Raw genomic sequence first — 25,783 nt, 5'->3', positions numbered from 1 at the left:
CAGGGATTTCTCGTAGTTCGGTGGACTTTTTCAAGAGATATACTGTAAGTACCCAGCAAGTAATTTGGGCTGGAAGCAGTAATTAAAAACGTTAAGTGTTAATTACTCCGAGGAGCTGTGCTGCAGACGACCGTTAATCTCACGCTTGCTTTTCCTGACGTGCACAATGTTCAGGAGGTGCGCGTGACCCGAACGCGGGGCTGCCGGCACCTGCAGAAGGAGCATGACGCCAGCATTTTCACAGGTACAAATATCGAGAAAAAAAAGAGCTCTCAACATTGTCACTCGGACCCTGGAACCAGTAAAGTACATCCAATGAACTCTATGTAGTGTTATGAGCCCACACACCTTATTTACCACGGTGACTTACACTGCTAGATACACTACTTACACTGGGTCACTCATCCATACATCAGTGGAACACACGCACTCTCTCTGGCGCTCACACACTAAAGGGGAACCTCAACAGCATGTCTTCGGAGTGTGGGAGGAAACCAGAGCACCCAGAGGAAACCCATGACTAAATACAAAGGGTCACTCATCCATACATCAGTGGAACACACACACGCTCTCTGTCACTCACTCGCACACCATGGGTGAACCTGAACAGTATCTCTTTGGACTGTGGGAGGAAACCAGAGCACCCAGAGGAAACCCATGAAGAGAATATGCAAACTCCATGCAGACTGAGTGGGGATCGAACTCACGTCCTGTTGAACCACCCAGGTGCTCTTAGAGACAGCAGCGCTACCCTGTGTGCCACCCATTACGCCAAAAATCTCCTCACTGATGCTCCAGTCCTCATTTTACTCTTCTGAGTGTCCAAGTCTTTAGAGGAAGTAGAGACGTGGTCCCTGAGAGCGAAGGGTGACGCCTCTCCGAACATGTCACCACTGTGTCTGTGCAGGACAACCGAGCCACGGCTGCTGGCCTGGCTCATGTACATAACTGGACTTCATCCATCAGGTTTGCACAGACGCTATAAATGGCCATTTCACACACACAGTCTGAAACCGCTTGTCCCATGCAGGGTCGCGGTGAACCGGAGCCTAACCCAGCAACGCAGGGCATAAGGCCGGAGGGGACACACCCAGGACAGGATGGCAGTCCGTCGCAAGGCACCCCACGCGGGACTCGAACCCCAGACCCACCGCAGAGCGGAACCCGGGCAAACCCATTGCACCACCGCGCCCCCGAAATGGCCCTTTCCTGTATATTTTTCTCCTGTCTCTAAAAACAATTCATTCAGTTTATCCATATAAAGAAGGTACGGGATACTTCACCAAATCTCACGAAGAACCGGTATACCGGACTAGTTCGAGCGCCTGACTGCACTTTTACTTGCTTCACCAAGGCATGTGTCGCAGCATCCGGGACAACAAATGAAGATTCAAGCCAAAGACAGAGCAGAGAGGAGGAAGCCCTCATCTTACCCGACACTGAGATCTTCATCGTGGCCTCCAGGGGCCGGTTGTTGGCGAGGGCGTTGCTCAGTCGGATCTCGCCCGTGCTCTGGTTGAGGATGACCAAGTTCAGCTCGTTGCCCGACTCAAACTTGTAAAAGAGCGTGTCCGACACATCCGGGTCACGAGCAGGGATGCGGCCGATGGCTCCCGTGGGGAAGCTGCCGGAAGCGTTGGACACGTAATGGTTGAAGATGATCTGGAAGTTCTTCATCACGGGAGGGTTGTCGTTCTTGTCGATGAGCTTGACGTGGACTGTCGCCCGGCTAACCAGGGGCGCTGAGGTGGCCTGCACCACGATGACGTACTCAGAACGCGCCTCGTAGTCCAGGTCCATCAGGGCCGTGAGCTCGCCGGTGAAGATGTCCAACTGGAAGACCTCGGGGATGTTGCCCTCCACGATCTGGTACATGATCTGAGCATTGCTCCCTTCGTCCGGGTCAGAGGCCGTGATGTGGGCCACCACCAGGCCGATGGGGCTATTCTCCTCCACCGGGATGTCAAACTCATCCTTTTCAAACACGGGTGGGTTGTCGTTGACATCCAGCACCGTTACGTGGATGTCCACGGATGTCCTCATTGCCGGGAGTCCCTTGTCCACAGCAAAGGCTCTCAGGACGTACGACGGCGTGTTTTCCCGGTCGAGGCGCCGCATGGTCCGCACGATCCCTGAGGTGGACTCGATGATGAAGTCACCGTCGCCATCATCTCCGCCGTGAAAAGTGTAGAACACTCTCCCGTTGAGCCCCGAGTCACGGTCGGTGGCAGACACCTGCACCACGCTGGTGAAGACGGGCACGTCCTCCATCACAGAGCCCTGGTATCGGTCCCTGAGGAAGTGTGGAGAATTGTCGTTCACATCAATCACCAGAATCTCAAGGTAGGTGGTGTCAGACTTCTGTGGGATACCGTTGTCCCGCGCTGTGATAGCCAGGGTGTAGGAGAGCTGGTCCTCGTAGTCCAGCTCCATCTGAGTGGTGACGGCACCAGTCTCCGGGTTGATGTCAAACTGAGGGATGCTGTCCTCCATAAAATACGTGATGCGGGAGTTCTCGCCGGTGTCCTCATCCGTAGCACCGATGACCACTACGGTGGTGCCCACAGGCCGGTCCTCATTCACGTTGACCGTGTAGTGGGAGCTCTGGAAGACGGGCCGGTGCGTGTTGGCATCGGTGACGTTGACGAACACCTGCGCCGTATCGAAGCGCGTGCCATCGGAAGCGGTGACGCCCAAGACATACTGGCGCTCCAGCTTGTAGTCCAGCGGCAGCGCAAGCGTGATCAGCCCGCCGCCGCTCTGGCTGGTGATGGAGAAGCGGTTTCGCGTGTTCCCGCTGGTGATCTGGTACGTCACCACGCTGTTGATGTCCCGGTCCACGGCCGACACCATTACGACGCTTGTCCCCACGGCGGCGTCCTCGTTTAAACGCATGTAGTAAGCCCTCTGGGTGAACTCCGGGTTGTTGTCATTCACATCCAGGATGGTCATGCTGACACTGGCAGTTGAGGACATGGCAGGGGAGCCGTGGTCACGGGCTTCGACCGCAAAGCTGTAGAAGTCCACCCTTTCTCGGTCCAGCTCCGCCGCAACCACGATCCACCCTGTGTTGTTGTTAATGGAGAAGGGGAGGCTGGGCTGGGTCTCGACGAGACGGTACTCCAGTCGCGAGTTCTCTCCCGAGTCGGCATCGATGGCCTGGATGTGGATGATGGAGTAGCCCACTGGCACGTTCTCCAGGACGGTGGCCTGGAAGGGGGTGCTCACAAAAATGGGGGCGTTGTCGTTGACGTCCAGCACTTGCACCGTTACGAGGCCGCTGATGTTGGAGAGGGGCGGCCGCCCGCCGTCCTGCGCCCGGATGCGCAGCGTGTACTCCTTGCTGGCCTCGTAGTCCAGCTGGCCCACAAGGTCCAGCTTGCCCGTCTGCGCGTCGATGTAGAACTGGCCTCGGGTGTTGCCGCTCATGATGCTGAAGTGCACTAGCGCGTTGCTGCCGCGGTCCCTGTCCGTAGCAATCACCTGAAGGATCTCCGAGTCGGGCGGAGCGTTCTCGGGCACCTGGACAACGTAGCGTTTCTCGCCGAACTGGGGGGCGTTGTCATTGTCGTCCTCCACGGAGATGTGCACGGTTGCAGTGGAGCTGCGCGGACCTGGGTCCCTGCCCTGGTCGTTGGCCTCCACCAGAAGCGCGTAGGACTCGACCTCCTCGCGGTCCACGGGGCCTTTCGTCCGGATGACCCCTGACCTGGGGTCGATTTCAAACACCTCGTTGGGGCCGTCGCCGTTCAGGATGCGGTACAAAATGTTGCCGTTGGCGGGCGCGTCCCCGTCCGTGGCCCGCACCGTCAGCACCTCGTACCCGATCTCCAGATTCTCTCGGACGCTCTCCTTGTAGTCCTGCTGCTCGAACACGGGGTCGTGATCATTGGCGTCGCTCACTATGATGGTGAGCGTCGCCATAGCGGTACGGGGCGGCCTGCCGTGGTCCACCGCAGTCACTCTGAACACGTGAGTGTCCTTGGTCTCGCGGTCCAGCACCTCGACCGTGGTGACCACACCGTTGAGCGGGTCCACTGAAAACAGGCTATTGGAGCGGCTGTCAAACAGCGCGTCGATGAAGTACTCGAGCCTACCGGCATCGCCCTCGTCGGCGTCTACCGCCTTCAGCACCACGACGGGGGTTCCGCTCGGCCTGTTCTCAGGCACAGACGCCTGGTAGATGGGAGGCTGGAACTGCGGGCTGGTGTTCACGTTCCTCTTCCGCCTGCTCGCCGCCCCCGCGTCGGATGCGGACGCGGCCTCCAGCAGCTCCCGCAAAGAGTCCCGCTCGAGGGAGCCCACCCCTACCCGCCAGCGCACCGAGATGACCTCCGACCCGACGGACCCCGGATCCCCGGCCGCCCTCTCCGAGCAGGCCGGGCTTTGAGACCTGTCACAGCGAAGGTGTGCGTCGTGCAGGACCCCTCTCCTCAAGCAGAGGCGCTTTGCGGGCACTAACCGTCCATCCTGGAGGCGGAAGTCCGAACGGCTGCCGAGGGAGCAGCGGATCGGGCCCGGAAGGACATCCCTCAGCGGGATGAGCGGGGAGCCCTCCTGGAAGCAGGCTTTGGGGACAGGCAGCAGGCTGAGGATGTCCAGGTCCCACGCGCTCCTCCTGCGGTGCCGGGCAAAGCAGTGCCTCGCGTGGACGAGCACCCGGCGGCGGCTGACGAGGAGGTGAGCGAAGCGGGACGCGCGCCCCACGCACAGCTGCGCCACGCTCACCGCGCAGTGCGCGGGGGGCAGCCTGTCGCAGTCCGGCGCGCTGCTGGAGAAGGACACGGCGCCCGGCGTCTCCGCGTCCGTTTCCGCGAAGCCGCGCACCTGGAGCAGCGTGCACGTGCCGTTTCTCCCACTCCCAGCGCGCGCGATCGCAGCGCCCGGCTGCGCGTTCTCTCGGGAGCGCGCGGCGTGGCAGTGCGCGGACGGCGCGAGTGTGAAGCAGGCGATGCTGGTGCTGATGATGAGTGTGAAGAGCCGGTCCCGCATGATGATTCTGATGAACATGTCGGATGGATGCGCTGCGCTCCGGCTCGCCGTGTCTTCGGAAGCCCACTTTCAAACTTTCCTCCGAGTGTGGCGGCTTCCGCGCCGCTCGCCCATGCCTCCCAGCACCAGGCGGGCGGATCGCGATGGAGACCCGGCAGCCCGTCCGCTCTGATTTCGGATGAGTGATTGCGATGGCCTCTGCTACTCCTCGTGCGCCTTGTGGGATCGCGATCACCACCGACCTGCTGGTTCAATACAACAAAAGAGAGAGAGAGAGAGAGAGAGGGAGAGGGAGGGAGGGGGGGAGAGAGAGAGGGAGAGGGAGGGAGCGAAGCGAGCAGCACGAGGCACCGTGAAGTGGGATCTTAAAGGGACAACAGGACCGCCTGTTCCAGCTGCTGTCGCATCCTCCGCTTTTCCTGCCCTCTGCTGTCATTATTATATCATCGTCATCATCATCATTCTTATTATTATTATTATTATTATTATTATTATTGTAGGGGGTGCAGTGCCGCAGCGGGTTTGGCCAGGTCCTGCTCTCCGGTGGGTCTGGGGTTCGAGTCCCGCTTGGGGTGCCTTGTGGCAGACTGGCATCACGTCCTACGTGTGTCCCCTCCCCCTCCAGCCTTACGCCCTGTGTTGCCGGGTTTGGCTCCTGCTCACCGCGACCCCGCTCGGGACAAGCGATTTCAGTCGTGTGTGTATTATTATTATTTTTTTTATTATTATTATTATTATTATTGTTGTTGTTACACCGACACAGCTTACACGTTTTACACCTTTCGACCCATTTTCACAGCACACTGTTCGTACTGTACCACTTCAGGGTAAGTACCTTGACCAAGGGGTACTGCGGCAGGAAGGGGATTCGAACCGAGAGCCTTCAGGCGGCAGTCAACCCCGCTATATTGTAGGAAATAAACCGTGGTGATGAGATACAACAAAAAGGCTTTATTCTACATTCCCCGGCTCCTCCCCGAGGTTAAAAAGCACTTCCCATTTTGTAAAATGATGATAAAACGTCTTTTCTTCTCATTGTTTTCTGAGAATTCCTCTAAAAAAAATGAAATCGTACCTTCCCGGACATGTGTGACGTCGATAGTTAACATTTATTGGTGCTGCGAAGTGACTCGAAGTCCATCCGCGCGGGATTGCCGTCACAATAAGGCAGCTCATGTGTGAAATGTGCTTTTAGTCGAAGAAAGGGCCTTTTTTTGTGGTACGACTGGTCCCTCGGACCCCTGCAGAAATCAGCGACCTGTGCTGGAGTGTGAGAGCACGAAGCAAACGCATAGTGCAATGAATTTACTGTAGAATGTGAATTACAGTATGTGCGCGCGTCCCGTTCTGCGCGTCCCGTTCTTTGGGCCCCGTTATGCGCGTCCCGTTCTGTGGGTCCCCCGTTATGCGCGTCCCGTTCTTTGGGCCCCGTTATGCGCGTCCCGTTCTGTGGGTCCCGTTATGCGCCTCCCGTTCTGTGGGTCCCCTCATGCGCGTCCCGTTCTATGGGTCCCGTTATCCGCGTCCCGTTCTCTAAATATGTTCTCAGACGAAGCAGGCTTTTAAAAAACTCTTATGAAACGTGTCTTCAGCTTCGACTGCTTGAAAGACTTGTGAATAATTGAAGTGGAAGCGATTTGGGACATTCCGGATACTGAATGGAAGAAAAAAAAAACACAGAAATGTAGGGGAAAGAAAAAAACTGAGAAATTAACGCATGTATGAATTCCTTTATGAATTATTCTGGCTTTATCTCAATATTAGGTTTGGGTGCACATGACAAAGAGCCGGGAGGTTATATGGTCCATAATCTATGTTTTCATGGGTTAGAGTTAGGATTTAATTATTAAAAGTGTTTTCAGCAAGGCCAACACTCAATATTTCATTTGTTTTCCGACATAAAGACAGATAACATTCATAAATTCATATTCATAACTTGAGCGTCGCTCTTTATTATAAACAAACACCGTTTTGTCTTCATATTTCGCTCTGCTTTGTCTTTCCTCAAGTCCAGCGAAATTAAACGCGTTCCAGTTTCCCCGAGACGCCGGCGAGAAGCGCTGGAAATTTCAGAAATAAATTCTTGAGTGATGAATTATGTACAAATATAATTTCGTTGCGTATCCGCGGTCTGATTCAGACGAACTGTGAAAACTGTGTCATAAATTAAAAAAATGAGAGATGTAGTAGTCGGTCTAGTGGGCTAGAGACGGACAATGTTGCAACCAGTAGGTTGTGGGTTTGAGTCCCCCAGTACACTAGCGCAATAGGAGTTACCTCAATTTCTGGGGTAAACTCTCGAGACGCGTACCCAGATGCAATTACTTAAAAAGAAAAAAATAAAAATGTACAAAGGGTCTGTATTCCAGAGATGTAAACGCGTTATGTTATATAAATGAGGGTCCCCGCAGTGTGGGAAGAAGTGCGTCTTACCCTAAAACAGTGTAAAGCGGGGACACTTTCTCCTCCCATAAGAAATAGAAATATTACGTGATTAATTTATCCTCGCTGATGCTAAACGTTGTCAGTTCCCTACCTTAACCACAAATATTTAAAAGAAACTATGGAAGTTTTTTTTTTTTTAATTTTAGATTATTTTTCCAATGAAAAATGTTATAAATGTATTATAGTTGTACGGTAAAGAGAACGCAGAAGGCAACAAAACAGGAGTTCTCATTGCTGGAGAAAAGTAATGATACACAGTACAGTACACAGTAAAGTAATACAGCGCCAAAACACACCTTTTACACCCATTGAAGTCTTAAGTTCAACTTTTCAAGCGCACGTATTTAGTAACTAAGTCAACTAAAGAGCGACGCATCTGTAAAACAACGTCGTTGTGTACTGCATTGCGTATATTATTTCACAGAAACGGAGGAAAGTGGTAAACACGGTCAAAAAGGCGGTATTTCACGGCGTACATGGGCGCTGACCGCCGCACTTTGGCTTTTCGAGAGTAGATGCAGCGCCACCTGGTGGAGAAACGGCGCTTTGCTGCGCGACGGCGTTCGAATGACGCTGAAAATCAACGCATTAAAGAATGATTATAGATACATGTTGTTCAGTTACACTCCTGTACAGCGGCTTCTGTGCACATCGACTGAGGCCTGCTTATTGAGATGAGGCCAGCTCAGTGTTTCAGTCACCGAAACATAAAAAGGCAAAGGCATGTCAGCATGCCCAGCCCCCAAGCGCATTACTGTACCTGAACATTTACATTACACTTACATTTAGCAGACGCTTTTATCCAAAGCAACGTACATCCCAGCAAAAGTACAACTTATGCATTACATTAAGAGAAAGAGACATAGTTGCAGACATGTGACTCTCAAGTAAACCTAGTTTGTTACCTACCACTTGCTGTACCGATGTTCATCGTTCGAGTAGGTGCATGAAACACAGGACAGACAAATCCTGCAACCCTCCTCTCATTTTTTTTTTTTTTTTAAATATTATAAGGTACACAAGCAAGCAAATACAATGCCGGAGTAGTGGCTGAATAAAGGCTTAATCTGGGGATGCTCATGAAGATACGGTGCATGAACAATTACGCTGTAAACGAGCTGGAGAAATCTTGGGCGAAGTGGGTCCGGAAAATGAGAGTTTTCAGACCCTTCTTGAACGTAGACAGAGTTTCCGCAGTTCTGAGTGAGAGGGGAAGGTCGTTCCACCACAACGGAGCCAGAACTGAGAACCTCCGCGCTTTATCTTTCGTGCGCAGGACCACCAAGCGAGCAGAAGTAGACGAGCGAAGGGGTCTGGCTGGGGTGTAGCGGTGAACAATATTAATATTTGCAGAAGCATTATGATTTCTGAAACAGAAATAATCACCACAGCATTATACAGAAAGAAAGGCAATCGAATCAAGACAAAAAGATTGCCATTTACCAGTTTCAATTTTATTGATGGACGCTCTAATACAACATGAACCATATGCTTTACAAAAAAAGAAAACAAAAAACAATCATAAAAGAAATACCCAAATAAAAAAAAAAAAAAAGCTCCGTAAGACATAGTCACAAAGAACAAGAACGACCCCCCCCAACCAAACAGTGTTGGTGGGGGAAGGATGATCTACATGGTGATAACACAGTAAGCTTATTTTCCTCTCCTTCATGGCTGTTCACCTACACGTCTGTGTTGTTCCAGTGGCCATCTCGGTTTCCTGCTGCAGCAGACTTACAGACGTAGACAGATAGAGGGCGGCGCTTGAGTGGGGCACTCCCCCGGGCAGGGGGCCCGGCCCTTCAATGCACACCCGTACCTCAGCCGCTGGAGTAACTAACATTTTGCACAAGGACACCAGGCACGCGGGTGGGAGGCAGACTTACTTTCAACATATACATAACCAGGATTATAACCTGGAGAAAGTTGCTGAAAATAAAATATTCTTTACTGTACCCTCTCTTCTCGCCCTGGTTAACCTGCGAGACCTGCATTCTCTTCCGTGTCAAAATAAGAGAGAGGGTGTGCTGCCGTTCGGTCGCAAGACAGTCCTAATCACAATCAAGTTCAGTGAGTCAGCAAGCCGCAGGAACCGTTAGCATTATCGATATATTGCTATTTTCATGGCAACGGTAATAGAGTCATGAGAATGTGGAAACCATTCAAAGAGGGGTTAGCTTCTGGAAGGATGAGATGCTTATGAGACAAAAACAAAAAACAAAAACCTTTTCCTTTTAAACGGATGAACGTGAAAGCAGCGCAGAAACAGGAAGAAGAGGAAGCTTCGGGGAGAAACAGAAAAAAAACCGCGAGACTGAAGTGGAGAAAAAGATAAGGAGAAGGAAGTTAGAGGGAGAGACAAGAGACAGAGAGAGAGAGAGAACGAAAGCATCTCTAACTCTGCTGTTTGCGTTTGAGCGCCTCCATCAGGTCATTCTTCAGGGCCTCTTGCTTCGATTTGTCAGCCAGCGTCTGAACACTCCTGCAGAGGGGAGCACCGCAAGAGAGACAAGAGTTAAGAGCCTGCTCCCGATCGCACCTACAGCACGGACTCTAAGGGAGCGAAGAGGGACAAAGTTAAAGCAGGTTAATCCGGTCAGTATCTATCCCAGCATGCCCCGCAGATGCACACTGTTAAAGTAAGTCCTGGTAAGTGCAGTGGTTCTCCCCAGCACTGTTAACAACACACTTGCCCTGACAAACAGTGTTACGCAGCCACTGTAGTATCCACTACGCAGATTATAAGGCCTCCTCATCCACAGTCAAACCAGCACTGCAAAATTCTGTAAACAATCAAAAAAATCATTCATTCACATGTGACGACGTAACAGCTACAGCAGATGCAAGAGGAAACCACCAGATTAACGATTTCTCAAACGCACATCCATAAACCTTAGCCTCTTCGGTGCAATGAGTTATATCCCTGATAACGACATTGTTTGGACTGCTGCTACACAGAACATTAGGGCAGCCTCTGCATTTTGGATTAAGTGCAGTATCTGTTTAATGGCTATTTGAAAGCCTTCGTCACTCAGTGTTATCACTACTGCTGGGCTGCCCTCTGGTCCAGGGCAGGAACTCTCTCCCATTAAAGAATGCAAACACTCTCATCCTGTCACATCACGCCATGTTCTGTCAAGTCAGTGGCACGCTCTCTCGCAGCCCATGCCAGCGCCGCAACCCCTCACACAGCGCGGGCTGTACCTCCAGCCCTAGTTGTCGGGCTGAATGAAGATCTGGCGCTGAGTGAGAACCTGGGACAGCTCCTTCTGGAGCTGCCGGTACGTTTGGTTATCAGGCAAAGAATCAATAGATCTGGAAACGGGGGAACAGAAAGGTGAGAGGAGTCACAGGACAGGAGTGAAAGTAAGAAACGAGTATAAGGACTGAGTGCAGCAGGAGAGCAGTGTTGCGGGAAACAGTGAAACGGAAGGAACACCCATGTGAATGGATGTTATGCAGTGCCAGTCAAAAGTTTGAGTACACCCGGCCAGTACTGCACGAACTGCAACGAAGCATCACAGCAAAGCAACCCGACTGCTGCAGAAGAGCTGGGAATACAAGTCAGCTAAACTCTTGCTCAAACTTTTAACAAAATGTTTGGTGGAAAAATCTTGTTCCTAGAAACTACTTAAACTTTGGACAGGCACTGTATGTGGAAGCAGAAAATGGGATAGAAGGATACATAGAGGTGGGGTGGGGGGGGGGCACGGAAATGCATTATGGAGATAAGCCAAAGAGAATCCAGGAGTCATGGGAGAGGCAAGGGGTGTTTCTTCATCTGCACATCCTAGAACCTCCATACAGCACTTAGAAAATACGTAGCTCTTCCAGTCTATACCATAACAAATGCGTTTTAGAGAAGGATCAAATATATCCAACACTGAACCTGTGCCATTACTGTACAAGTCAAGATTCATTTGTTTATACAGCCCAATGTATAAAGTGTGTTCTTGGAAAAGTATATACCTCAGGCCATTAACAATGTCCTTGGTTTTTCCAAAGTAGATTTCATTCAGGGTGGAACGAATCTTGTTCTCCATGTCCTGAAAGAAAAGGGGACAGGAAATTTAATATGACAGCAAAGGAGATGATATACCAGGGATCGGAGGGAACACAGAAAAAATGTGAGAAACTGATATATTCCAGCTCTGCTGGGTCTGAGCCAGTGTGTGAATTTAGGAAAAGGCTGCAGTTGTGTGTACCTCCACCAGGCGGCCAATGTTGGCGATGTGTGGGGACGACTCTCCCACTGTCTCGTCTTTCTCCATCTGGAAAGGGGAGAGAGAGAGAGAGTGAAGCAAGCAAATGGCAGGAGAGAACAGTAAGAAGAGCCTGTGACATTCATTAGATATCTGACAAAAACTTTCCAATTATTCATGACGTTTATTGAGATACTACATATTACAGTGGTTTTTAAATGCAACTGCGATTTTATATTGCGCAGTTTCCTCACGCACAGTAGTGTTAACTTCCCGACTGCACCAAAAAACCTTACATAAAGGTAGAAATAAATTACTATTTTAAGCTGCTATATGTGAATATGTTTCCTTAATTTGCTCACATTATATAAACCCAAATCCATTGTAAAACATCTGCAGAAATTGCGCCCCAGTACCTGTCTAGTGAGACTGCCTCCCAGATTCATGGTGCCCGAGCCTGTCTTGGTGGTCTGGAGCCACAGCATCACAGTAGAGGTGAGCTTGTAGTGAGCCGTGCGGCCGCTGGACTTCTCCTACGTATGGTAAGACAGACAAACAAATGGTTGTAATGGAGACAAGAGACAGGATACAGACAAAGAACGGAAGAGAGTTGTCCCACCACAGATTGAAAGCGAAAGTGGGACACTTCCTTCCCTCGTCTTCTCCAGGGCACCTCTTACCTGCACCTCAACCACGTGGATAGAATCCCAGCAGCCTTTAATCTTCTTGGAGCCATCTCCAGCCTTCTTGATCAGGATGACACCTGCAAAGCCGTGGTCCAGGTCCCACAGGTACACTGACGACACACCCCCCTCAAAGTATCTGATGCATGAAGACAAATTATTGGTCATCAAAAGCATACAGTGAATTACTTGAAAATTAATATCTTTTAACACTGCATGTTACATCACAAACTTATTACACTACTTTGTGTAAAAAGAAGTTCTATTTATCATTATATTATTTACAGGTATGTGAAAGGCTAGAATAAATTATCATATAAAATTTAACTGGTGGATGTACTACAGAAGTCGTATAGCTCACTGGGGCAAGGAGCAAACAGTTGACGCATTAAAAATAAGTTATGCATCTTACGTCTGATAAACTAATGAAATTAATAAAAGGCAAATACACCAAGATTCATAAATTCAAGGGATTAAAAAAAAAAAACAATTAAGCACTGAAATTTGTGATGCAGTACCATCAACGGATGGAAAAGTTAAAAACCAGAAAGATGGATTCCAGAACCCCCCATAAGTGCTAAACTGAGTACAGATTCTGGAACAGAAAAGGTCATGGGAACATCATGGGGGACATTAATGTCAAGCAGATACAAGTGTGCGTTAACGTGAAAAAGATACCCCTCTTAGCAGGAAAGAAACAACACAAAATGGAAAAGGGATTATCATACCACACTACTTCTTAGCAGACTGAACTGAACTTGCTTCCCAGGGAACTTGTGTGGAAGTTCTAGCTTTCAATCTATGTGGTTTCAATCAATGGCTGTAATAAAACTTCCACTCAAATCATCTGGGAATCAACACTTATGTATAGAATTTTTCCCAGTAATGTCTAAATCTCTGGGGAATAGGTGGTCTTACAAAATATCAATGAAAACTCATCTGCCAACATGAATAACACAAAAATCCTGACACGAAAAAGCGATAAGTTCCAAAGTGTATCTGCAGTTAAGTATTATACATGTATACGGACTACATCTAGCATGTATATGGAAGGGTTTGCATCTTCTCTAACTCACAGATCTCTGTACTGGTCGAAGGCATTGTTGGCCTCCACCTCTAACTTGCGCAAGCGGGCAGAGGGCATGGCTCCATCGTCGATTGGGGGTTCATACTTGTTGCTCCAGGGAGATCTATGCAGAGTTGAGGCATATCACAAAAGTAAGGTAGGGAAAAAGCAAAATGCACTGCAACTCTGCTACAAACCTAAGAACTCGAAGAACTTGAAAAAGGTGAGAAATGTTTGTGTTTGTTAAAGACATTAACCTACTTTTTGCAAAGAAGTTAAATGGTGTCAAAACAAAGTTGCTCGTAAACACCTTTCACTTATTATGTTAGCGGTGCTAAGGACTACTGAAGAAAAAGCCGGGGAGCTACAACGAAAGACCGTTCCAGGCCAGACCTGTAGGAGTCACCATCACGGTTGTAGTCGCACAGCAGGTAGTCCTTGCCCACCACTTTATCACGGGCGATCTTTAGGGGCTGGTCCACAGAGGACAGAAGGTCTTCACACAGGCTCGGCACCTTGGCAGGGGGTGGGGTGGAAGAAATATCATAACTGGCCTCTTGATTTCACACTAATTCTTCCAATCGCTCCTACAAGCCTTTCAAAGCACAGGCGAACACAGCGGAAGCACGTGCAAACCGCCGCTAGAAATACTGGGCATTTTTACAGGGCTGAGAAAACAGGATCATTGAGACACAGTTAACTGAGGCTGGTCTGCTGTTCCATCAAGTAAGAAAAGTGGGAATGGAAATGACAGGTAGTTCTGCTACAAGCCAAGACCTCCAAAAAGAGAGCTTCTCCGCTTCCTCACCCCCTCTCTCTGCCCAGACGATTTGTCCCTTTTGTTTGGGCGCAACAGGGCAAAAGAAACCCGCTTTCTACACTGCTGACCCAAAACGTGCGATGTGGGGGGGGGGGAAGGGGGCAACCGCATGCGTGTGTGAATGTGCTTGTGTTCGAGAACAAAAATAACACCACAAGCTTGCCTTTGTATAAGTGATTATTAACAATAAGTGATTCAGCTACATTTAAAACAAAAAAAAAATTGCAGGGAACAGATAAAGCAGACAGACAGAAATCAGATCTAAATCTAAACAAGTGACATTTAGCATTTAAAGTACTTTGAATAAATTCAAAAAAAATTCCCCCCACACTTGTACGTTCTAATTACCAAATCCAAACTCTTTAGAAAAACTCAGGGAGAGGGCAAAGGAGAGAAAGCTGGAAAGAGAATACGAGATGCTTTTGCGGGGACAGACCACGAACGACAAATTGCTTCCCAAAGAGAAGACACCGAATCCCAAAGCCACCCACCCCCCACCTGATCTGACCAGGAAAAAGCCAGGCACACACAATGGCCAACTTATTCCCCCATCACCATGGAAACTGCACCACACCTGGCTCACACCTTCGTTGAGAATGACACAAAGACAAGGAAAGGGGAGAGAAACTGGAGGAGCAGCGAGGACCTCTGGGAGTTTGTCAGAGCAGAAGATCTTGGAGCAAGCTTCTGCTATGGCATCATTGCATCCATAGGGGGCAGCAGAGTGACTGACAGGTCTGATAATGACTACTAACAACCGCACACAGAGGGAGATCTGTGGACCATAGTTCTAGAAGAGAGGCAAGAGCTGGGAGCTTAGGGGAACAGAGAGCTCAGTTAGGCTAGGGCAGAGTGTACAAGTAAGGAAATGAAACCAGACAACTCTTTCAAAGGCGTGAGAGAATTTAAAGGTTCGGATATGCAAGTATAATTCCTTTACAAGGACTGGTTGTATTATATGCCATCGGACTTTGTAAGCGCACCTTTCTTGTAACCGTGTTACTAATCTGTGGGTCCTCATGGTGTTATTTCCTATTATTATAATGCTATTTATGGCACTTTACTGAACTATTTTTTATCAATTATATTTTAGAACAAATAGCCCTGTGTTTAGCTACACTTATGATTAAATGTCAACCTTGAGATTGTAGTGCAAATTCATGTTAAAAGGAATGCAATCCATTGAGTTTGTCACAAGTCTTCTTTCCTTGACAAAAAGCAGTATTTTCACAAGCCTCCACCAAAATCGCCAACAAAGTCCAGACACAGACCTCTCTTGGGTTGCTAAAGACGTCATCCCACGACAAGGCCCAACCAAACCTCATTTGCATGCAGAGTTGTGATTGTCAGATCTGAGCAGAACCGTGCACTCACCAGGTCGATGAGGTCGCTGAGGTTCTTCTCGATCTGCTGGGGAGGCAGACGCCTCATCAGGTCCAGGGCACAGTCCAGTTGCTGGTCGTTCTGCAAAGACACACATGATCTCAGACTGTCGACCCGAGCGTGAGCGGTCCAGCTTGTGTAAACGGATACATGCAATACCAGTCTGAAGTTTGAGTACAATGTTGGAAACACACACACACACACAGTTTCTGAACCGCTTGTCCCACACGGGGTCACGGGGAACCGGAGCCTAACCCGGCACTTTTATTTTTTATAACTTTAAGGTGTGTTTCGAGTTGTTACTGCGCATACAAACAGCCACAATCTCGATGCAGTCGCATGCCTCTGAAGTATGTTATGATAGCCACGCTGGTTGAGATTGCCATAAACTGGTAAAGAGCTCCAACTCTGATGGCTAGGTAAAGTAAGCAATCCCAGACGGTGACACTCCCTCTTCCAAGCTGGACAGTGGGAACCGCACAGGCAGAACCCATGTCCTAATTCTCTCCCTGTCTCAGAAATACTCAGAGGCTGGAGCTAAACATCTCAAATTTTGATTCATCGGTCCGTAAAAGCAACCTGTATTCCTTAAACGCCCAGTTTCTGTGCTTTACAGTCCAAGCAAGTGTGGTTTCGCTATGTCCTGCTGAAAGAACAAGAGCATCTGAGGAACAGAAATCATAATACCTTTCTATCTCGGTCATTATTAATTACTACTGTGAACTTATTGTAAGGCTACTCAGCTAAGAGCCTTGATCCAACCAGCCAGCGAGTCACTTCACTTGCATTACTGAACACATTTACTCCGTCTTAATATTGTAAAGTTACCTGGATTGCTGTTGGACTCAGGCATTCAGGAGCAAATCTGAACAGTCCTAGGATAAGTTCCAAATCTGTGCCTTTAGCCACTAAGTTTTGGCTCCTTCCAGGCAACCATTTTACAACCGCTTACTGATGAGCCTGTACTTTATTTACACTATTCCCCTGGCTGCCTTACTTGTATTTACCAATAATGAACTCTGTCCTTTGGAAACTGCCCTGTTTCCGGCTGACACCAGGTCTCCGGCAACACCGTGTTTACTCACACCCTGGTCCTCAGCTAAACACTGGCAGCCGATTCACAGGGGAAAAACCTTGGTTCAGAAGACTGCCGGAGGTGAGAGGAGGAAGCTATGTTATGCTCACTACACATCTGTTTTCCTCCCAAAGTAAACATTGTAGGAATTAACAAATTTTGCCAGCTGCACTTGCAACAACACTATATTCACGAGGACAACTGCTCTCACCAGACAGAAATACCAGAAGTAGTTAAAAGGTGTTTTTTTCTTCCGTCACAATCTGCAGGCAATGTTTGCAGACAAAGACCTGACAACAAAAAGACATTAGTCAAATCTGTGCACAGGTACACTGGGGAGGGGGGGTGTCCCACGTCATTTCAAATGCAACAAATTATATCGCACAGAAAATTAGATACTTAAGTGCAACCCTTACACGGGGAGGAGGCTCACATCACGCACCAAGTGCCTGGCACGGTTTTTATCCGACAGTACTTATTCAGATTGCCCACTGACACGTAGCTGTATCTCCAGCGATCCATGTCAACACGTATGTCTAGAACTAGTTACTGAGCACGACAGAGAAAGTTTGTTGACATGACTGTTCTTCTTGCCCAGTGCCAATGCCAAGACACAGGTAAATCCAAAAAACAACAATGCCAGTAATGCCAACCAACCCAACGCAAACCAATGATGCCATGATCGCAATGCCAACCACTGCAGTCACAGGGCCAGTAATGCCAGCCTACAAGACACCAACCAAAAAGGTCACAATGTCACCGATGCCGACGGACACAATCAGGACGGTTCTTGCGTGAACCCACTACCATCCATCGCAAGGCCAGTGATACCTGGCATGTGCACGATGCCAATGTCATGATGCCACCCAGTCTAATCACAAAGATGCCAGCCAGCACAATCTCGGGCAAATCATCTTCATCACAGCACCGCGAATCAATGATGGCATCGAAGAACAGATCGCAAAAGCCAGCGACCCTGAGCGTTCAGGTCACGTGGCAGCTCTGCGGAGGGGTTCAGAAGTGAGGCGCGCTGGGGGTCTGCAGGCGGGCTGCACGAGCGAGGGGCACTGACTGACTGACTGACTGACCGCCTGTCTGTCACGGTGTGAGCCAGTCGGAGCGACGCTATGACTATTTTAACCGCGGGGTGGGGATGCCCATGACGGGAAAGGAAAGGCGAATCAATCTGCCAGTCTTTCTATGCTATGGCAAAACCCGCTGCTGCGCTAACTAATCCGAAACTTCCTACGAACTCACTCACTGGCGCCGCTTCTTCTACCGATCACTTGAGCGAGCCATGATTTTTGAGGCCTGCGATCATGTTGTGTTATAGAAGTACAAATTTACGCGGGTAGTTCTCCAAGTACAGCTCGGCGAAATGTTGCGTATTGCTAATGTGCAGCGGCGAAAAGCACTTCCTAGGTACCACCAGTCAAACACGAACCCTCGCACCCCCAGTACCCACATCTCCTCACGGCCTTACCATGTCTGCGCTTCGGTGGCGGTCGCAGCACTTCGAAGGGTTTCAGCGAATTTACTGACACGTTTCTTGTGCTTATTTCGCACGAATTATTTCCTCTTTCTGTTATTATTGCTTTGCAGTAGCTGCTGTTTATCCTCGCCTGTATCGCAGCCCAGCCCTGTCAGCGAATTCACTTCCTCAACCGGGGGAAACCAGGGGGGAGGAGTCAGCGAGCGGCGCATGCACATCCGGGTCACTCCACTCCTCCTGTGTAACAGCCAATCAGATGAAAGTAGCAAAGGCATGGCCAAGTAAGGAAAGAGAGTGAAGGAGGAGGGGGAATGTTTTGGTGGGTGTGTTAGCGTGTCGCGAGAGTCGCGGGCTGCAGCGCTACGGAGTCGAAGCGCGCGACTCTTCCAGTGACCGTGCTCCGGTTTCTTAGTCTCCTCCGCTACTCCCCCACTCCCCTCACCTTGCAGCCGCCTAGAGTTTGTTCTGGATAGCTAGTCTTGGATTTTATTTCACTTGTTCACTGTACTTTTAATGCAAAGTTTTAGTCGCGCGCCACTTGGCCATGGCATTGATTTGCCACTGCACTGGGTATAAAAATGTGTCAGTGCAAAAATATATCATGAACAGTTATGTAACCAGTGTAACACTACTCTCTGTGTGGGACCAATATTGAATATGCAGCTATTCTGTGGATAAGTGTGGGCGGAGGCTTATTTGTGATAAGGATTCATGCTTCTGCTATAAAATCCATTAGCATTATGTATGGCTTTGATTAGACAGTAGTAATTGTCTCAGATTGTACTGGAATTTGATGGCTTATACCATTATAAAATCCACTAAATTAGATTTCCCTGATTTAATTTGGTAAAGCTGTGAAATGGGTGCTGCTATGGTGTCAACTGAACCATCCAAAACACCTAAATAATGCATTATTTAAGAACTAGATACCGTTACACCTGCAAAAAAATGCAGTGTAGCGCTGAGAAAGATCACTATGTTACCAGCAAAAACAATCGGAAACAAATACATGGTAGAATATCAATACTACGGTGAGGTTATCATTATGATGCGTCTAAGACAAAGCATTATTTTTGCGTATGAATTAGAAAGCATGTATATGACAGCGTGCTACCATTTATTACTGCATAAGTAGGGTTTCCTCATACGCGTGCAAGCCTTGGCATGTGATGAATGTAGATCATGCTTATGAATGTGTGCTGAGTGTATTGAGTGTATCCTGGACGTAGGGGGAGGATGATAGGTCTTGAAATAGCCCGTCCCCTTTAAGGCAGTCAAAGGGGCCTCCAGAAACGCTTTCGCAGTGAGTGGGTGCCAACGCTGACCTGCTGTGGAAGTACAGGGCGCGGGACTGACTTTGAAAGCATTCCGTTATGAAATTAACACCTGTACGTATACAAGCTTACACCCACGCAGTGTTTTAATCCATTCCCTATTTCAGTCTGCTAGTCGTACATTTATTCATGCAGCTGATGCTTTTCTACAAAGCGGGGATATGGTGGCACAGAGGGTTTGGCTGGGGCCTGCTCTCTGACTTGTGCCCTGTGTTGCTGGGTTAGGTTCCGGTTCACCACAACCCCGCTTGGGACAGGCAGTTTCAGACAGCATGTGTGTTTTCTACAGAGCAGCTTACAATTATTGGCATATTTATAAAGCTGGGTAGTTTCTACCGGTGCAACTTTTTGGATTCGTACCTTGCTCAAGGGCACTGTCGTAGGAGGTGCGATTCAAACCCGCAGCCTTTGGACACAAAGGGAAAAGATTTAAGCTCCAGATGAGGTCTTCATCTTAATTGTTAAATGCCTGACTCCCGGGGCAGAATATACTACAGCATAAAGGGAGTTGGTTTGAGTCCCACTCTCCACTGCTGCTGAAGTACACATGTGCAAGATACTTACCCTGAATTATGTCAGTAAAACACTCAGTATAAACTGACCAAATGTAGTACACTGCTTTCTGTACTGGAGCTGGGTAAACAAGACATTAATAACAATAGCAAAAGTAGTAAATTATCATGTTAAAACAACACACGGTTATATCAAATGGCATGGGCACTACATACAATTGCATTGTAATGGTAGATACAACATCAGATCATCTGTACTGACATACACACTTCACTTGCAATGTATGCTAATACTAATTATTTGAAAAAACAGTAAGATGATAATGGAGCACAAAACGCTCCACTGTTTCCACCGTGGACTCTGCTAGCAAACCACAAAAGCAGAACAGCCAAAGTAAATAAGTAAAACACTGAAGCTGAAAGAACAACTCCGGACACTGGGTTTGTAACTGATACTGTTGGAACCGTATTGCATCTCAAAACCGTACCGGGGTCTATGTATGACGTTGATGACGTCACTGAAGTGGGCGTGGCCGAGCCTCGCTTTCGTCTGCGGTCGGGCAGTGCGGATATGTCTGTGGGCGAGCGCAGTACGAAGTTGGCTAGGGTACTAGACTTTCGAGTAATACTTGACAAAGGAAAACAAAAAATTTCTCCAAACATGTTATTCTCCTCGTCTGCAGAGGTGTAGAGAATATGCAAAAAAAAAAAAAAAAAAAAAAAAGGAAAAAATTGCAGTGGAGAAGCGCGAGGAAGTGGTGACGGCTCGCGCGCTTTGTCGTTTTGCGCGCGTGACGGGGGGTAACGACGTTATGAGGAGGAAATCGAAAATATGTATTCGCGACTGTACCGTGTCACACCCTTTCTGCCCTTGCGCCCCTGCTGTATTTTGCTTTGGTCATGGGTGTCCAGGCTCCTGGCAAGAAAATAAATAAGGCGCAAATGATGTTTAAACAGAAATCAAAGGAGTTTTTGTGGGGGCCGGATCACTGGCGCGTTTCGAAACTCCGTGTCTGTTTTTTTTCCTTTTCTTTCGGTATGTGAGCGCTAACAAGTTGCATGCGTTTGGCTCCTGCTCTGATTTGAAACAGAAAGTTGATGTTTCACAAAATACCTTGCTGCAATAAACAGGCGGAGAAAGACGGGGTGGGTTGTGGGTGAAGGTTGGGAGGATGAAGAGAAAGGAAGAACGACATGGGAGAGTTGTAGGAGAAACGTTACATGGACCTGTGATATTAGCCTTTTTCAAATGTCCATCTTTATGCTTGTGGGGGCTACAAGAGTATCGGTTAGTACAATCAAATTATTTTGCTCGTCAGACAATACTGGCAGCATCTGATTTTGCAGCATCTGCAAGAAAACACATTATTGCCACCCACTTTATTAGTGATAGTGCATTGATTCCTACCCATCGGTACTATTGCACATCACCCGGTTTCCGACTAATTTGTCGGTTTAGTAGAAAAGCAGTGCTCAGGTAGGGTGCTCTGCAAGTTGCAGTTGTGGTCGCTCTCTCCGCGGCCCACTTTACTAAGTGCGTCTGTGGAGTTTGTGAAAATTGTGTGGCGGAAGTTCACACCAGCCTGCCTGGTTGGTTGCCTGTCTACGCATCGCAGTCCGGTGAATCTCTGGAGACCAGTTACAGAAGTATATATAGGAGCAGCAGATGTATTGTGGCATAAACAATGAACAGATCTGGACCGGTGAACACATCAGTCGCGGTTAGAGTGCTTGTTTTGCGATCTAAAACATCCCAGGTTGAATCCCATTCATTTCTTACCCTTGATTGGGCTAATTGCCCTGAATTGCTGCAGATGTATTATTACTGAGCTTTATAAACGGGTGGATGATTATGAATTGCTAATGATACAAACCGACCATTGTGAATCACCTTGGATATAGTCATCAGCTAAGCAGTTTTCCTAGGGTTACAGCAGCTGGTAGCATAGCGTTTAGGCCTGCTGCCTTTAGACCTAAAGGTTGCTGGTTTGAACCCCACTTTGAGTAAAGTAATTATCTTAAAGTTGCTCCAGTAAAATGCCTTGGTTATATAAATGGATAAAAAGGTAAATACCTTAATAATCTCAGTTGCTTTGGAGAAAAGCATCAACCAGAAGAGTAAATGTATTAGTAATATTGTAATAATGTGCAGCTGAGCCAGAAGGAATAGCGAGGGTTAAGGATGGACCTGAACCCAGGACTTATTGCAGACTTCATGCCTTTTTTTTCTAGTACAGGCATGTCTGGGCCTTCTTTTTGATTGAGGAAGCATCCCCAGCTGGCACCAGCAACATGCTTCGCAGCATACTGGGGCTGCCAGGATCCTGCTCTCATTCTTTCTCTTGTGCTAATATTTTCTTCTAGCAGTAACATAAACATTAATTCAAGCCCTAGAGCTTTTAAACTCAGACAGGAAACTCTTTGTTGTGGGTGACGAGTTGGGGGGAAACTGATTTAATTAAAATAATTGTACATTAGGAAACATCTGCTAAAGGGAAGTAATGAATGTTTTCTTCAAGGAAAAGGAAAAATGTTACTAATCTGCATTTGTAAATTTAGCTTTGCTGATAGACTTCCATGAGATCATGTCCACCAGTGGGTAAGTATGCCGAAAGTGTCTGCTCTAAAACATCTTTCCTCATATTCTTAATGGGCATTCAGTGTGAATGTCAATAGTCAGTACCTACCTTGTTACGCACCTTGCTTTTTGCTAAAGGTAGCTTAGCAAAAATAAACTTATTATTAAATGACAAAATCCAACCATGCTAATACAGCTCACGGTTACACTGTTTTACCAATGCCATCGACTGTAAATGCAACTGACCCTACGGTTAACCCTCCTAGTGCACTACACCCAATAGACCCTTTAAAGAGGTAAGACTCTGACAAGTACTTTCAACTGAATGTGGTCGGCTCTCCCGAACAGCAGAGCTCTAAGTAAGCTTTCGTAAAGCGGTCAGCTGCGACTGCACCTTTTTGGGTCTTTAAACGGTGAATTGGACAAGCTGGTTTAAATATGACAATTTCTTGATTGTACCAAATACTCTGTGGGTTTAGGAACTGGATTTTCGGCGAAGCCTGCGTTTTAGGTCAGGTGTGGTTTTATTCTCGAGAAAGGAACCTGAGTTGCTTCTCTGCAGCTGTGTAAATGGGGTGAAATATAAGCTATGTAAGCAGCTTTAGGTAAAAACATTTGCTATGCAAATAAGTAACGTATCCTTTGGCAGCTGATTCTGGCTAACCACACTTAGTGGCACCTGACAGCGTGTTAAGCAGGTATGGACGACATTTACATATTAGTTAAACAAGTGTCATGATGAACGATATCAAAACAGCTAAAACTGACATTTTTCTAAACATATTTTTGATACCAGCTCCGTCCCTCAAGTATTTCTTGACTTTCCAGCTCTCTTGGAAGGAACCAGAGTGCATCAGTGGTATCAACAGTAAAAATATTTAATATGAGGTGTGGTTAGAACACCATCGGCAGGACCTACTTCACAGGAAAGAAATAAGTGATGTTCTGGTGGGAGAGATGGACTCAGTTAAGTTCTTAGTGCCTGCAGTAAAGCTTCAGATGACAGCTCTGGTCCCAGATATAACACACACCTTAAAGCCACTCCATATAAACCCAACCAGAAAATGAAAAAGTACATACATACACTGTCTAAAACCACTTGTCCTAAGCAGGGCCCAAGGCTGGAGCAGGAGGGGACACACCCAGGACAGGATGCCAGTCCATTGCAAGGCACCCCAAGCAGGACTCAAACCCCAGACCCACTAGAGAGCAGGACCCCGTCAAACCTGTTGCGCCACCGCACCCCGAGCTAATGAAAAAGTAAGTGACACTAATATTTTACCATCAAGACATGCTGAGGCTCACTGGGAATCATCTCACCTTAGCTACACAACAAGTGTCTCGTTTAACATTTGTCATTTGTATTTCCTGGTGAGCTCATGGTATTTCGTTATTTTTTTTTTACTTTTTGTTTTTTTACTTTTATTTTTTCATGCCTGAATTAAAGATGCCAGTATTATAACTGATCATGCCATCCCTAAATAAAATACTCCAGCTTTTCCTGACAGCCTTTGTCCATTTTTTTTTTATGCTGGCGAATGCCAGGCACATTACACTGCTCCATTCATGCAGCGTTTAGAGGTATCCTAGCGTTTGGTTTCAGCAAATCGTACTGCTGTCTTCATAAACAGAAAAATGTTTTGCCCTCCATATGGCTAGGTGGAAGGAACATAATCTTTATACTATAAGGTTACACACGTTATAAAGTTTAACTCAATTGTTTGTTACTCATAATAATGCAATGTCAGAAAACAACTGATACGGAGCAGGAAAGACATTAAGAGAGGAACGAGACATACCTGGAGATATAAAATAGGAAGCAACTCTAGTGAGCTGGAGAGGAAGAAGGAAAGTAGTGTAAAACAATGAGAGCAGAAGGCCAGGGGGAGTTAAGGGCAAGGGCAAGGGGGGGGTGTGGAGTGAGGCAGGCTGTCACAGAGCTGTTTATAACAGTATAAATCCGTAGCTGAGCCCCAGTCGCATTTGGCAGGAAGGCCTGCTCCACTTCTCCGTCTCTGGGGCTGCTGGCTATTACAGGGGGCAGGGGGCACTGCTGTATCGCTGTTATCCGACTTGAAAGGGAAGGGGGCAGCCCTGGATGGGGTACCGGAGTGGACTGACTGGCTGCCTGAGCATTAGAGACCTAAAACACAAGTGTCCTGCCTTCTCAGCTTTGTTTTAAAATTATAAATAGTACAGCAGCAAATAACATCTGCCTTGCATGACAGCTGCACGAAGGTCGTGTGGAAGAGCTCGCGGACGTACAGTGCCACTTGAAGGTACATCATCTGAACCACTTGGCCCATGCAGGGAGCCAGAGCCTAACCTGACAACACAGGGCATAAGGCTGAAGGGGGAGGGGACACACCCAGGATGAGACGCCAGTCCATCACAAGGCACCCCAAGCAAGACTCGAACCCCAGACCCACCGGAGAGCAGGACCCAGTCCAACCCACTGTTCTTATCTATAAAATAAATAAGTGACCATGATTTACACACCTGATTTTACCTACATTTACATTTATTCATTTAGCAGATGCTTTTCTCCAAAGTGACGTACATCTCAGAGAAAATACAATTTGTGCATTACATTAGGAGAAAGAGACATAGTTGCAGATGTGTGATTCTTAAGTAAAGTTAATTTGTTTCTTTCCACTATATGCACCGATGGTCATCGGTCGAGTAGGTGCAGGGTCACAGTGAACCGAAGCCTAACCTGGCAACACAGGGCACAAGGCTGGAGGGAGTGGCGGCACACCTCGGGCGGGACGCCAGTCCACTGCAAGGCACCCCAAACAGGGCTCGAACCCAAGACCCACCACAGAGCAGGCCCCAGCCAAACCCACTGCACCACCACACCCCTCTTCCAGCATTTTTTTCAAAGGTACAAAACAAACCAAAACTGGTTTAACCAGTGCAACTTGGGGTTCACTTATTTCTGCACCTGCAGAGCTTCCACGTTTCTACAACACACACGATTTCCTCTAAAGCAACATATGGAATTGGTCATTACCCACCTAGACTGCTTCTCATTAAATAACCATTTTATGGTAAAACTAAGGGACAAAAGGGGTTCATATATTTTCAAGCAACACCGTATATTAGGCAGGCTGAGAGGGTCAAGGGTTTCCGCACCGTTGTGCCCCCAACTGCATCGACTGGGTGAGGCACCGCTCGAGTTAGGTGAAAATACGAACACGC

General features: G+C 47.9%; 2 protein-coding genes across 3 annotated transcripts in view; both read right to left on the bottom strand.

Annotated features, from left to right (window-relative positions):
- celsr2 (cadherin, EGF LAG seven-pass G-type receptor 2) overlaps positions 1-5,232 on the bottom strand; it is an 87,492-nt gene extending 82,260 nt beyond the window's left edge. Inside the window, exon 1 of the mRNA XM_029249505.1 lies at positions 1,434-5,232. Within this exon, the coding sequence (XP_029105338.1) occupies positions 1,434-5,010 (3,577 nt within the window). The 5' untranslated portion in view covers positions 5,011-5,232. The remainder of the gene's footprint in view (positions 1-1,433) is intronic.
- Positions 5,233-8,979: 3,747 nt separating this feature from the next.
- capzb (capping actin protein of muscle Z-line subunit beta) lies at positions 8,980-18,338 on the bottom strand. Of its 2 annotated transcripts, XM_018733042.2 has the most exons (10): positions 18,150-18,338; positions 15,583-15,672; positions 13,782-13,903; positions 13,399-13,512; positions 12,320-12,461; positions 12,056-12,172; positions 11,643-11,708; positions 11,407-11,483; positions 10,642-10,752; positions 9,846-9,919 (listed from the first exon to the last, which is right to left on the bottom strand). In XM_018733042.2, exons 1-9 carry the CDS (start codon positions 18,150-18,152, stop codon positions 10,650-10,652), a joined length of 834 nt encoding a protein of 277 aa, XP_018588558.1. In that variant the 5' UTR covers positions 18,153-18,338; the 3' UTR covers positions 9,846-9,919; positions 10,642-10,649. The 2 variants fall into 2 exon arrangements, with proteins under 2 accessions (XP_018588559.1, XP_018588558.1); XM_018733043.2 differs by lacking the exon at positions 10,642-10,752 and having other exon boundaries at positions 8,980-9,919.
- Positions 18,339-25,783: the final 7,445 nt, after the last annotated feature.

This window comes from Scleropages formosus, chromosome 2 (genome assembly GCF_900964775.1).
Source record: "Scleropages formosus chromosome 2, fSclFor1.1, whole genome shotgun sequence".
Lineage (NCBI taxonomy): Eukaryota > Metazoa > Chordata > Actinopteri > Osteoglossiformes > Osteoglossidae > Scleropages > Scleropages formosus.
Note: the sequence above shows the minus strand (reverse complement) of the source record. Positions and strands in the feature narration are given on the sequence as shown.

Coding starts and splice junctions, on each gene's coding strand:
- capzb (XM_018733042.2), bottom strand. Junction 13,904..15,582: donor TCAGCGACCTCATCGACCTG/GTGAGTGCACGG, acceptor CCCCCTGCCAAG/GTGCCGAGCCTGTGTGAAGA. Junction 12,173..12,319: donor TCCACGTGGTTGAGGTGCAG/GTAAGAGGTGCC, acceptor TACCATACGTAG/GAGAAGTCCAGCGGCCGCAC.